Below are 14,125 nucleotides of genomic sequence, written 5' to 3'. Positions count from 1 at the left end.
CTCAGCCCTGATAACGCTCTCCAGGGGCCATCTTCTGTTAATGGGCCATTGAGTGTCACTGCAGCACTGATAAAATTACATCATCCCCTTGTGGGATGCTCCACCCAGGGGGAGGAACCAAGCATTCCTGCCGGGATATAATCTCACCCTTGCAACACCACAACCATGTTGCCTACTGGATTCTCAGAGGACAAGAGCTCCATAAGCACCACTGGACCTGCAGAGGAAGACCAGACCCTTCTACAGGATCACTGCTTTGACAAAATCACGTTCATCACTCCAGCTGGACTGCAGCCACCATTTCATCAGACAGCTACCACCACCCTGAGCAACGGGGTGTCAGGTTATATCCTGTCTCTGTCAGGTTAAGCCAGTGTTTCTGTATCATTGCCGTGATCTTAATTTTCTTATTCAATTGTCATTCTGGCTTAGACTCTCCCCCTGGTTTGCTTTGAAGCCAGTACAAAACTCACTGTACTCATCCCTTGTTTTTCTCCAAAAACAGGATTTCCCATACCCAAACGTTCACCAGAATGAGAAGGTTGCGAGGAAGAGGAAGATGCCCTGGGACACCGAGGCAGGTGAGGAGGAAGTCAGTGCCCCTTTCCCCCTCTCTCCTGCTCCATCTCCCAGCCCAGCACAGCCCCCGGCTGCAGGACAGCCCTGCTGCTGGTGCCCTCCTGCCGGAGATGCCCTGGGGGGATCTCCTTGCCCTTCCCTGTGGCATGGAGGCAAATCCCATCCTCTCCTTGTCCTTCCTCCACCAGAGCAGGAGCTGAGGATGGAGACCAGGAAGGACAAATCCCTGCAGCAGAACCTAATGGAAGAGGCTGTTTTGAGCAACTCCACAGCGCAGGAATCCAACAGGGAGGAAAATCCCTGGAGGTCTCACAGGAGGAGGGGCTGCAAGCCCAGCCCAGGATGCTGTGAGGAGGAAAGACCCACTCTGGGCCAGGAAGGTGGGCAGAGCTTCAGCCAGAGCTCAGAGCTGGTGGTCCCTGGGAAGCTTCCTGGTGGGCAGAAGCCCTACAAGTGCTTGGAGTGTGGGAAGACCTTCAGGGAGAGCAACAGTCTGAAATGCCACCTGATGATCCACACCAGGGAATGGGCCTACGAGTGTGGGGAATGTGGGAAGGGCTTCAGACGGAGCTCCGACCTCATCATCCACCAACGCATCCACACTGGAGAGAGGCCCTACGAGTGTCTTGAGTGTCAGAAGAGGTTTCAGAACAGCTCTGGTCTCCTCAAACACCAGTGGATTCACACGGATGAGAGGCCCTTCCGCTGCCCTGACTGCAGGAAGGGCTTCAAGCGCATCTCCACCCTCGTCACACACCAGCGCATCCACACCGGGGAGAGGCCCTACTTGTGTCCCCAGTGTGGGAAGAGCTTCACCTGGAGCTCTGACTTGACCAAACACCAACGGAGGCACCAGTAAGGGAAATCCTGAAAGTTCCCCAGCTGCAGGAAGAGCTTTGTGCACTGCTCCAGTTTCATCCACCATTGGAAGACCACGTTGGGAAGAGCCTTGGTGATCCATGTTCCCTGTGATCCATGCTGGGAAGACACCTGTCCCTTTTCCTGCTGCTACCAATGGCCTGATATGGGATTGAAGGGCATGAGGGTCTGGCCATGGCCCTGTCACTACATTCACTCCCACCTCAGGTCATTGCCAGGGGAAGGAAAGGGACTCGCTCTCTCTTTCCCTGAGGAGACAGGTGTCCTTTCCATGCAGGAGGAAACACGTGGCCAGGAAGATACAATTGATGGTGATGTAGTTTTCCCTGTAAATAGTTTTTCTTATCCCTTCTGTTTTCAATATTTTTTCTGTTTCTCTTTGTTCCTTATCTTTTTGCTGTTCCCAGTAAAGTGTTCTTATCCCAGCTAGGGATATCTTTCCCCTTTTTCCTTCAATGGAAGGTGGGAGAGCAATGAGTGCCAGCAGGGTTTTAGCGGAAGTAGGAAATTGCAGAATCCCATTCCTGAACCCCGGCCCCTGGAAATGGAGCATCCCAGCTGGTGCCAGCCCTGGTGGCCATGGCAGCAGCCTTGGGAGCGGGTCCCTGGCTGGGGCTGAGGGAACCTCTTCACTCTGGTGCCGAGGGACAGAAGTGGAAGGAGCAGCTGCAGCTGAGTCGGGGCAGGCTTAGGTTGGATTTCAGGAAAAGGTTTTTGCCCAGAGGCTGCTGGGGCACTGCCCAGGCTCCGCAGGGAAGGGTCACAGCTCCAGGGCTCTCTGAGCTCCAGCAGCGTTTGGACAGCGCTGCCAGGCCCAGGCTGGCAGTGTTGGGGTGTCCTGTGCAGGGCCAGCAGTTGGACTCGAGGATCCTGATGGGTCCCTCCCAGCTCAGCCAATTCTGTGGTTCTGGGATCCATGACCCTGGGGATGGGAGTGCCAATGGTTGCCATGGCAACGGGCTCCAGGCCTGAGCTGGTGTCCATGGCAACCACCCCTGGCATGGGGTCTCCATGGAGCTGCCCAGGGACTGACCATAGCAACAGGGGCTGGGGATGGTTGCCATGGAAACTGACCATAGCAACAGGGTTTCCTGGTGATGGTTGCCTTGTAAGGATGAGATTTGTCATAGGCCCTCAGAGGTGTTCCATGGGGACTTTCCAAGAGTCTCCAGGCTGTTCAAGAGCTGGAATGTCACACACAGAGACAGGGGCTCCATGGAGCCCTCCCAAGGGTTTCTGGGGATGACAAAGAGCCATGTGGTCAGAGGCAGTCACAGCCATTCCATGGTGACATCCCAGGGCACCTTGGCCTGCAAAGGCACTGATCTGTCACAGGCACTCACGGGGGCTCCACAGTGACATCCCCAGGCTGTCAAAGAGCCGGGATGTCACAGGTACTCAGAGGGGTTCCTGTCATGTGCAGGGTGGGAGCTTCAGGCAAAAGCTTTATTGCTTTATTGGAGAAACTCCTGCTGAGTCATGAGATGGAGACACCCAGCAGCCACCATGGTTTCTAAAAGCCCTGCAGAGCCTCCAGACTTCTAAAATTCCCTTTAAGAGAGGAGACTGGGAGTGACTGGATCCAATCCCGGCCCCAGAATTTGTCAAAGGTTTATGTATAAATGATTGGACAGGTAGAATCGAACAATTTGTCAATGCAATTTTTCATACAGGATTAATGATGGAATACCAGATATATTTATATAAATACAATCTGATAATGACTAGACAGTAAGCTCTTAACCAGAGTTATTTACTCCACAGTCCAGAATCTATAACACCTATAGGATATTCTGCTCTAGGAAGCAATTTTGAAGTCAGCAGGGCCTTGCTGGAGTGGTTTGAGCCCATTGCAGGCAGAGCCTCCTGCTCCAGCAGGAACTGCCTTTCCTGTGCCAGGAGCAGGGCAGGTCCCGCTGCAGGAACAGCCCCAGGCCAGCCCCAGCACAGGGAAGGCCTCGGGCACAAGGGCAGAGTGCCGTGCTGGGAGCTGTGCTAGGGACAGCCCGAGGCACCAAAGGCACCTTGGCAGCAGCAGCTGCTTGCAGGGCATGGCCAGAAGCCTCCCTTGCAATCCGGCCTGGTGGCCAGCGCTGCAGAGCTGCTGCCTCAGGGCTCATTTCTGGCTGGGCTCTGAAAAGCCACTTCTGCTCCACGAGCCTGACGGGGAAGCCATTGGCCCAGCACCTTGGGGACAAGATATTAACAACAAAACTCTTCATGCCAGCAGAGACAAGGCAGGGGCAGAGGAAAGGGGAGAGCCAGGCCCAGGGGACAGGGCTGCCATGGTGATGGCTGTGAGGTCACTGCCCTGCAGCAGCCTGGCTGCTCTCAGCAGACATTCTGGCCAGAAGTGTTGTGAGGGCACCCAGCACATCCAAGAACCCACACAACAGGAATTCCATCCTTGGGGAGGGGAGGGGATTTCACTGGGTCAGGTTGCACACACTCCCTGATTTTTGAGCATTCCTGGGATGGGAAATCCACTTCTCTGGAAAAACATTTGCCATTTTGTGCCACTCTCATCACTGTAAATATTTCCTCCTTCTAACAAATTTAAATCCACTCTCATTCAGTTTAGAGATATTTACCATTGTTCTGTCACTGCTAGACTTGGGAGAAAATAAATTTGATAACTATTTTTCCATTTTCACAGACCTTGGGGAGGACCCAAATATCTCCCAAGATGGGGTTTGAAGGCTTCATCACATAACGAGCAGGTAGAGGCTGCAGGCTCTGGGCTCAGTTGTGTGCAGACTGAGGACAGAACAGGAGTAGCCTGGGAAGGATTGAAGGGTGGTTCCACAGATGCTGGAGTTTTATTTCATTGTATAAAACAGCTGGAGAAAGAAATAATGGCACCAAAGGTGTAGAGTGCCCCTGCCCAATGAGGTGGGAATTTTACCCAGACACAGCATCCGGCGAGAGCGTGACTTAAAGAAGATTCCACCCCTCCACGCTGTGGGGTGTGCCCCTGAAAGCCTGGGAAAAGACACTCTACCCTATCTGATCAAATGAGGAATGGCCCCAGAATGTTCTTATTTTTCTGTACCCTTATTGGCTTAAATTGTGCTGCAATGTCCCCACTGTAGTTTTTTCCATTGATTGTCCTCCTCAATCCACCCCTTTGCAGTCTCCTGCTCCTCTTAATATTGGACCTTGATCCTAAACTCCACCCCTACCCTGTAATATAAAAGTCTTGACCCTACCACCTCGTTTCTTGTGTATGTCCCTGGGAAAATGAAGAAACCTCAGTTTTCTACACCGAGACCTGTCCTGTTGCCTTCCTTTCCCTGTTGGTCATTGGTGTCTGCCTGAGGTCTGAGACTCTGGGGCCTGGGGCAGTTGTTGCGCCCTTTGCAGCGGCGGAACACAACAGTGCTTTCCTCCCTATGGAAAAAAGAACCGTCCTTATCTATGCAGAAATTGCGGGAATTGGGCTTCCAACTCCCAAATTCCCTATATCCAAGGGTTGCTTTCAGACAAAAGCTACCAGGAAAGAGAGGTCTGGTTGCCCTTGGCCCCTGGTGGCTGCCTTTCATCTGCCCCACTAATGCTGGTATTCCGTGCTTTCCTTCCTTTGGAAAGAACCATCCTCCTCCAAGTGTCCATGTCTAAAATTGGGATTCCACCTAAAAAATTCCCTATATCCAAGGGTTGCTCCCAGACAAAATCTGCCAGTACCATCAAGTCTGACTGGCCTTGGCCTCTGGTGGCTGCCCTTGCCACCCTGGGGCTCAGTTCTTTCCTTCCCATGGAGATCACTGTGACACTGTGGGCACCTCATGGAACCAAGGGGATCATTGTGGCACCACTGGAGCCCATGGAACCAAGGGGCCATGGTGACACCGCGGGGCTTCATGGACCCAGAGACCATTATGACTCTGTGGGACCTGATGGAACCATGGAGACCATTCCAACCCTTCAGGGCCTCATGTCACCAAGGGGGCATTGTGACACCTCAGGGCCTCCTGGAAGCAAGGGACCATTGGGACACTGTGGGGCCCCATGGAACTGAGGGAACATGGACCAGGTCTGGCTGGCTTGGCCTGCCAGGGCCCACCTGACAGGTCTGGCTGATCTTGGGATGCCAAAGGCTGCCTCTCATCAGCTCTGGGAGTACTGGGGCTCTGTGCTTTCCTTGCTTTGGAAAAGAACTGTCCCTCTCTTAACATACCCATTGTCAAAATTGGTACTCTCCATAAAAAATTTCCTATATGCAAGTGTATCTTGCAGAAAAAAACCTCCCAGTTCTGGCTGGCCATGTCCTCTGGTGGTCATCTCTCATCCACCCAGGGAAACACTAGGGCTCTGTTCCTTTATTCCTATGGAAAAGAACTGGTCTTCATCTCCAGGAACCATGGCCAAAATTAGAATTTGCCTCCCAAATTCCATATATCCAAGGAGTGCTCCCAGACAAAAGTAGCCAGGACAGACAGGTCTGGCTGCTTCTGTCCTCTGGTAATTTTCTTAGACCATGAGCTGAATATTTTCATTTCAAAACACCTTGGAGAGGGCCCAGAGATTTCCCAAGGAGGGGTTCTGGGGCCTCGGGCACATGGCCACTACATATGGACAAAGGAGCTCTGTGCTCTGTGCTGCTGTGGTGGTTTTGCATCACAGAAGTGATGTCCTGAGAGAAGCTGCTAGCAGTTTCCTGTATGTCTGACAAAAACCAATCAGTAATTAGCTTTGAGAGCTGACAGTCTGTTAAAGCACTAAGGAAGCTGCAGACGCCTCTGTGCAGACACAAGTTAGAGATGAGAAAGCCTGGCTGGGTCTCTCTCCCTTCTGGCCCCACAGAGGTGCCGAGGCCGGCCCAGCCCCGTCTCGGCCGTGGGGCCGGGCGGCTCCTGCCGTGGGGCCGGGCCCCTTCCCAGGGAGCCGCCAGGCGCCATCGGCTGCCGGGCAGGGCAGGGGAGGCCGCGGGGCCGAGGCCGGGCCGTGGCTGCGGGTGCTGACATCTGGCCCTGCCGAGCCCTGCCCCGCCGCCAGCCCGGGCCCGGCCAGGATCCGCCGGGCCCCAGGAGCAGCCCCGGGCCGGGCCGGCTCGGCCAAGGCTCTGCCGCCCTTGGGCTTCGCCCGCAGCCGGCGGGCAGGGCAGGAGAAGCCATCGGCCCCGGCCGTGCTGCTGCTGGGCTCTGGCCTGGCTGCTGAGATCCTGGCCCTGCCCCAGCGCGGCCCAGCCTGACACAGCCCCAGCGCAGCCGCTGCAGAAACCTCCATGGGAAAACAGCTCCGGCCACAAGCACCGAGCCCGGCCGGGCTCACGGAACCATCTGCAGCCCCGGGAGATATTGACTCTGCCAGTGCTGCCATCCTCCCTCCCGTGAGAGAAAAGGACACAGGGCAGGCACACAGAGGAGCAGCATGGACACACCGAGGGCAGGGAAGAGGAAGTTGAGTCCCAGATGGGAGGGATGAGGAGATGCCTTGATCTTGGGGCTGAAATCCTCTGGTAAAGCTGTGGAGAAGGATGTCATTGATACATCAGACTCTCTTTTTGCCTATAAGACATTGAAAACATGGAGAGATTACTTGTTTCAACAAAGGCCTCCATGCTAAAGTGAGCAAATGTTAAAGTAGCTGTGATCCCATGAGAGGTTTGATCAGAGAAAGGGAGAACAGTGATGAGACCCTGTGCCCTCAGAGAGAGATGAAGACCTCTGTTCCCAGAGATGATGATGATTTCAGAAAGAGATGAAGAGATCCTTTGCTCTTAAACAGCTCATCTCGAAATTAATACCCCATTAGCTGACAAGGGCCATAAGCACATCTGTGGGAAAAGATGGGAGGGAGTTCATGATTGCAGATTTCTCCGGGCAGCTGCTCTTTGTGGAAATGAAAAGCCATGAGATAACTGTGGAGAAGTGTCCATAACATTAACAAGAGGAACTTCTCTGCCTAAGTGCAGTGAAGAAAGACTATTTTAGAGGTGGTAAACTGACTGAAAATTTTAGGTTTTGTCTCTTTACATTGTCAGGTTGTATGGAGAGAGGAAGTGTTCTGAAAATTTTGTTCTGATTCTTATTACTCTTTCTTTAGTTATTGTTAATAAAATTTTATTTATACCCTTTTAAAGTTTTGAGCCGACTTTGCCTTTCTCCTAATCCTATCTCACAGCAGGAAATGAGTAAGTATATTCTAGTGAGTGCACTGGTAATTAGCCAGCAATGAACCCACCACACTAATTGAAGCATTGGCTGAGAAATCTCAAATTGGAGAACCAAAACCACTACAGAAACTTCCTGACAAACTGCACAAGAGCAGAGAGAAATTGAGGCAGACCCATGGTTTGTCAGGTCATACTTGAACCTAATGAGCCCCGTGGTGCATTTGGAGCTGAGACCTGGAACTTCAGGGCCTGAGAGGAGATTGCACAAACCTTTCCCGGAGTCAAAGTCGAAGGAAAACCCCAAAGTGGTTGGAGTCTAAAGCATTAATGGGAACCACAAAGGTCCATCTATACCACAGGCTCTTCATGGAGTCCTTGGAGGAGAGAACTGGAGGCCAGGATGGCACAAAAACCTCTCAGAGACTGAAAATGGCACAAAGAACTCTCACTGTGGAAAGGAAAATCCAAAGTACCTTGCAAAAGTTAAGAATCTCAAAGTATTAATGAGCCCCACTGAGTGTCAGTACAAAGCTCTCAAGGGACTCATTAATACAGATAATTGGGGCCATGACTGCACAAACCTCTTACAGAGTCTGTAGCAAAAGGGGAACACCAAGAACCTTACAAGAACTGAAGTACCTTGAAGCATTAATGAGCCCCAATGATTGTTGTTTCTGACAAAGCATCTCCAGGGACTAATTACAGCAGATAATTGGAGGCCATGATTGCACAAACCTCTCAGAGACTGCAAGGCAAAAGCAAAAGCCAAAGTCCTTTGAAAAACTTGCAGTCCCTGGGAGCAAGAAGGAGCCCCCAGGGCCATTCCTGACCAAGGCTCCTCAGGGACTCCTTCCAGCAGATCCTTGAGGCCACTGGGATGTGGGCGTGGGGGGGATGCTGAGGGCAGGACCAGGGGCTGACAGTGCCCAGCCTGGCTGGGGCTGTGCCAGGAGGCCCCAGGGCCTCAGGACAAGGTGTCTCCTCACAGCCCTTGGTGGCACAGACCCTGCTGTGCCCCAGGGCACCAAGACTTGGCTTCTCTTTGTCCCCACCTGGCATCAGTGCCTCCAGTTCTCTGCTCTGCCTGGGGCCTGGGGACACTTGCTCAGTCGTGTCTCTCAGTGGGACCCATTAAATGTCAAAGAAACTTTGGAGTTGGATTCTGACTTGGAGTTCTGGAGAGGTTTCTGCAGCTCCCTCTCAGGGCCTGATGTTCAGGGCCTGAGCACAAAACCCCAGAGGGTCATTAAAGTCCTTGTGCTGTGTCTGTGCTGCTGAGCTGGGCCGGGCTCCTGGCACAGAGGGTGATCCTGGTAACCAGGAAAAGCTTCAAAAGCACATTTCTCTTGCTGAGCAGCTCTTCTGCAAGCCCAGCAGGGCTAGGGCACTGCCTGCAGCCAGCCCGGGCACAGCACAGAGGCACAGAGAGCTTCAATCAGTCAGGGCTGGGAAGGGGCTGACAAGTGCCTGGGGGCAGAATCACTGCCAGCCCTTGGCACAGGAACCTCTGGCTGCAGGACAATGCAGCTGCAGCTCCTGGAGAGATCTCCTAAAGCTGGAACATGCCAATGCCCACAGAGCCTGTGAGTGCATTCTCTGCTCATCTCCTGTGCAGAGCAGCCAGGGGTGCTCAGGGCTGTCCTGCAGAGCAGGGTCCTGCAGCCCAGGGCGCTGTGCTGGGCCAGGGACTCTGCTGCCTGCCAGAGACAGCTCTCAGCCGGCCCTGGAGCTGCTCCCAGTGCTGGGGGACAAGATCTGGGGGAAAGGAGACAGCTGGTAAGTCTTGCAATGTTCTCCTTGTGTGGTGAGGATGCTGAATTGTTCAGGACTGTTCCCAGCATGGCATTTAACTCCAGAACTTTTCCAAATAGATTATACAGGGAGCATAGCAAGACAGGAACTGCATAAATGGGAAATTTCTGCTTTCTTATGTACTAATCTTTGTTGCCTTCATGGGAAATTCCCCATAGATATGCATCTCTCAGTTCATATTGATAAAAAGAAAAGTTTTTTTTTCACATCTAAATAAACCAGGCAGTAACAGAATTCAGCACAGGGACTTTTAGATGCAGCATCTTTGTGCTTTTTCCAGCCTCCTCAGGGTTGCTCTGATGTTGCCATCAGAGCCTGCAGAGCCAGAGCTGCCCCTGGGCATTGCCTGAGCTGGGAGGGGTCTGCAGGGCAGAGCTGAGCCCCCAGGGCTGGGCTGGGCTCTGGCAGCTCTGGCAGGGCTCAGCCCTGGGCACAGGGAAGCAGCTGCTGGCAGAGACAGCTCCAGGCAGCAGAGCCCTGGGAAGGCAGTGGGGGGAAGATGCCCCTAAGCTGTGCTGGGATATTTAAAGTGCTGTCCACACCCAACTATTCCATAATTATTTTTCTTATAGATTCCCATGTGCAGCCACAGCAAATGTCCAACAGCAGCTCCATCAGCCACTTCCTCCTGCTGGCACTGGCAGACACGCGGCAGCTGCAGCTCCTGCACTTCTGCCTTTTCTTGGGCATCTCCCTGGCTGCCCTCCTGGGCAACGGCCTCATCATCAGCGCCGTAGCCTGCGGCCACCACCTGCACACGCCCATGTTCTTCTTGCTGCTCAACCTGGCCCTCAGCGACCTGGGCTCCATCTGCACCACTGTCCCCAAAGCCATGCACAATTCCCTCTGGGACACCAGGAACATCTCCTACACAGGATGTGCTGCACAGCTCTTTTTCCTTCTGTTCTTCCTAGGAGCAGAGTATTTCCTCCTGACCATCATGTGCTACGACCGCTACGTGTCCATCTGCAAACCCCTGCACTACAGGACCCTCCTGGGCAGCAGAGCTTGTGCCCACATGGCAGCAGCTGCCTGGGCCAGTGCCTTTCTCAATGCTCTACTGCACACAGCCAATACATTTTCCCTGCCCCTGTGCCATGGCAATGCCCTGGGCCAGTTCTTCTGTGAAATCCCACAGATCCTCAAACTCTCCTGCTCCTATTCCTACTTCAGGGAACTTGGGCTCATTGCTGTTAGTGCCTGTTCAGTATTTGGTTGTTTTGTGTTCATTGTTTTCTCCTATGTGCAGATCTTCAGGGCCGTGCTGAGGATCCCCTCTGAGCAGGGACGGCACAAAGCCTTTTCCACCTGCCTCCCTCACCTGGCCGTGGTCTCCCTATTTGCCGGTACTATTATATTTGCTCACCTGAAGCCCCCCTCCATCTCCTCCCCATCTCTGGATCTGTCAGTGTCAGTTCTGTACTCGGTGGTGCCTCCAGCCCTGAACCCCGTCATCTACAGCCTGAGGAACCAGGAGCTCAAGGCTGCCATGAGGAAATTGATGACTGGATGCTTCCAGAGACATTAAACTGCTGGCGAATTTCTACAAATCACTTGTAATAAAAGTAATTTTTTATACTTCTTGTTGGTTTATTTTGGTGGTTTTTTTCTTTGTTTAAATTTTTTCATATTGTCCACAAAGAAATGTCATTGTTTGTGCCATTTCTCATTTTGTTTCTCCCCACCTTCCTTGTGGCCACAGACTGTGAATGAGTGGCTGTACTCTCGGTGCCTTTAAAGGAACTAAAGGATTTCCCAGCAGAGTTTTCTGCAGAGATGCCCTTTTGTTGCCTTCTCTGGAGCTGCAGCAGCAATGTCTGTGTGCAGAGCTGGGGCAGATCAGGGCTGGCACAGCAGCTGTGCCCAGGAGCAGCAGCACTTGGTGCTGCCAGTGCTGCTCCCGTGGCCCTGCCCCGCTGCCCTGGTGGCCCTGGTGTTGCTGCAGGGCCTGAGTGCTCTTGGGGCCGGGCACAGTCCTGGGAGTGGCAGTGCCGGGGCTGCAGCAGGGACAGGCCATGGGCACTGCTGGGGCAGCGCTGACGCCTCAGGCCAGGGCCTGGGGGCTCCAGGCTCCTTGCCCAGGCTCTCTCAAGAACACGGCCAGGCCAATGCTCAGCACAGAAAACCCCCGTGAGCAGCTCCAGGCTGTTGGTGTGGGGACATGAACCTGAGGCAGCACAAATGCCATCAGCCCCTGGGGCCAGGAAAGGCTGGGGGATGCCAGGGAAACCACTCAGCTTTGTCCTGGCCTCTGCAGTCAGCCAGAAAGTTTGTTCCCATCAACTGGGAGTTTCCTGTCCCATTGCAGACGCTGCTGCTCAGAGCCAGGGCTGCCTGGCAGCCACCCCCACACTGCCCTGAGCATTTCCTTGGCTTCACCTTTGCTGTCTTTCCTCTTCCTAATATAAATTTTTTCCTCTTGCCTATCCCTCTTCCCACCCCTGCACACAGCCCATCCCTGTTTGACCTTTCCTCTCTGGCCCCACTCCCCATTGCAGTTCCTGACTCAGCACCATGGGAACATCCCTTGGGGAGCAGGATCATCCCACAGGAGCTGCAGGAATTGTCTGCAGGCTCCTGCAGTGCCTGGTGCTGCTCCCTTGCCAGAGGCACCCCAGACCAGGGGGGCACATCTGGGCTGCTGTGTCTGCCTGTGGGGCTCCCTGTTCTGGGCAGTGAGGAGGAGCTGCAGAGGCTCTGCAGGACTGACAGGATGGGCTTTGGGGCTGTGAGGAGAAGCTGAGGGACCTGGGCTGCTGGAGCTTCTGAAGAGGAGGCCCAGGGCTCCTCCTGCAACAGCTCCAAGGGTGGTTTCAGAGAATCACAGAACCAGCAAGGTTGGAAAAGACCCTGGATATCATCAAGTGCAACGTGTGCCCTGACACCACCTTGTCTCCCCTGAGTCTCCTCTTATCCAGGATCAACAACCCCAGCTCCCTCAGCCGCTCCTCACAGGACTTGTGTTCCAGACCCCTCACCAGCCTCGTTGTCCTTCTCTGGACATGCTCCAGCCCCTCCATGTCCTTCCTAAATTGGGGGGCTCAGAACTGGATACAGAACTCGAGGTGCTGCCCAACCAGTGCCCAGCACAGGGGAAGAATCACTGCCCTGCTCCTGCTGGCCACACCATTCCTGATCCAGGCCAGGAGCCATTGGCCTTCTTGGCACCTGGGCACACTGCTGGCTCATGTCCAGCCTGCTGTCCATCAGTCCCTGCAGGTCCCTTTCTGCCTGGCTGCTGTCCAGCCCCTCTGTCCCCAGCCTGTAGCACTGCAGGGGTTTTTGTGGCCAAAATGCAAGACCCGGCACTGGGACTTGTTAAACCTCACTTTGTTGGATTTGGGCCCTGGATCCAGCCTGTCCAGGGCCCTGTGCAGAGCCCTCCTACCCTCCAGCAGATCAATACTCCCAGCCAACTTGGTGTCACCAGGGTTCCATGAGTCCCCAGAGTGTCCCAATGGTCTCCATGATTCCATGAGGCCTCCCAGTGTCACAATGTCCCTTTGGTTCCATGGGACCCCTTGGTGTCACAAAGTCCCTTGGATCCTTGGGCCCTGTAGTGTCATCAGGATCAACAACCCTACTTCTCTTGGCCACTCGTCAGAAGACTTGGACTCCAGACCCCTCATCAGCCTTGTTGTCCTTCTATGGACGAACTCCAGGCCCTCCATGTCCTTCCTAAATTGGGGGCCCAGAGCTGGATACAGCACTCGAGGTGCTGTCCGAACAGTGGGAGGCACAGGGGAAGAATCAGTACCCTGCTCCTCCTGGCCACACCATTCCTGATCCATAGGATCCAAGGGATTTGATGAGGAGCATGGTGGGGAGGGAGTGGGGACAAAGTGTTATTGATTGTCAGCCATGAAGGGTCTTGATTCTCATATATTTTTAGACTGCATTAGAAGGTGCTGGGGATCAATATTAATTGGACATTGCTGATATCAATCAATAAACAGGAAAAGAAAACTTAACAGGGCAAAACAATTCTCTCTGCATTGTTTTCAATATACTATATTCACTTTGAATAAACTTCTGAAATCTGTTCAATTAACCACAGAATAACTGAAAACTCAAATTAATCCCAGAGGTTTTTCTTGTTTGGGCATTTTGAACAAATGTTTTATGGGCTTTTCCTACTGAATTCCTGAACTGAATAGCTCAAGAAAGAAGAGTCCTCTGGAGCAGTAAAATTCATCAGCAGCCTCCAAGTGGCGGAGGATGCATCCCCATCAGAGCAACAATGAGCAGAAATGGGCACAGCTTTGTGGCTGCCCCAGCTCTGGGATGGGCCCTGGGCATGGAGCAGGAGCAGCTCTGGAGGGCCCCAGGGCCGGGGCTCTTGTGCTGGCCTGGGCAGATGGGATGGCAGGAGGGGCTGCAGAGCTCTCAGCACCTCAGGCAGAGGGGAGCAGGGCAGCCAGGGAGCTCCTTTGGCCTTGGCCAAGCCCCTTCCCCCATGGTGGGGCTGAGTCCTGGCTGAGCTGCAGCTGCTGCTGTGCCCTTGGCAGGGGCTGAGGCCGTGGGGCAGTGCCCAGAGCAGCCTGGGCTGAGCAGAGCTGTGGGGCCAGAGCCGGCTGGGCTGTGCTGGGGAGAGGCCCTTGGTGCTGCCCAGAGCTCAGGGCAGCTGGCAGAGCTGGCAGGGAGCTGGGCTGGGCTGGGAGAGCCTGGCACAGAAACCATCAGTGTCCATCTCAGCCTGGCTGAGCGGGCAGGGGCAGGAAGATCATCCAAGGTTCTCTG

At 53.9% G+C, this 14,125-nt stretch overlaps 1 protein-coding gene across 1 annotated transcript; it reads left to right on the top strand.

The window, feature by feature from the left end:
• Positions 1-9,980: 9,980 nt before the first annotated feature.
• Positions 9,981-10,913, top strand: LOC144247103 (olfactory receptor 14J1-like). The gene has a single exon (XM_077786451.1). It carries the CDS (start codon positions 9,981-9,983, stop codon positions 10,911-10,913), a length of 933 nt encoding a protein of 310 aa, XP_077642577.1.
• Positions 10,914-14,125: the final 3,212 nt, after the last annotated feature.

This window comes from Lonchura striata, chromosome 14 (genome assembly GCF_046129695.1).
Source record: "Lonchura striata isolate bLonStr1 chromosome 14, bLonStr1.mat, whole genome shotgun sequence".
In the NCBI taxonomy this organism is placed as follows: Eukaryota; Metazoa; Chordata; class Aves; order Passeriformes; family Estrildidae; genus Lonchura; species Lonchura striata.
This window is presented reverse-complemented; position numbering and strand designations above follow the sequence as displayed.

What these genes read in the sequence shown, in the direction of transcription:
- LOC144247103 (XM_077786451.1), top strand. Translation starts at nt 9,981, where the DNA reads ATGTCCAACAGCAGCTCCATCAGCCACTTCCTCCTGCTGGCACTGGCA.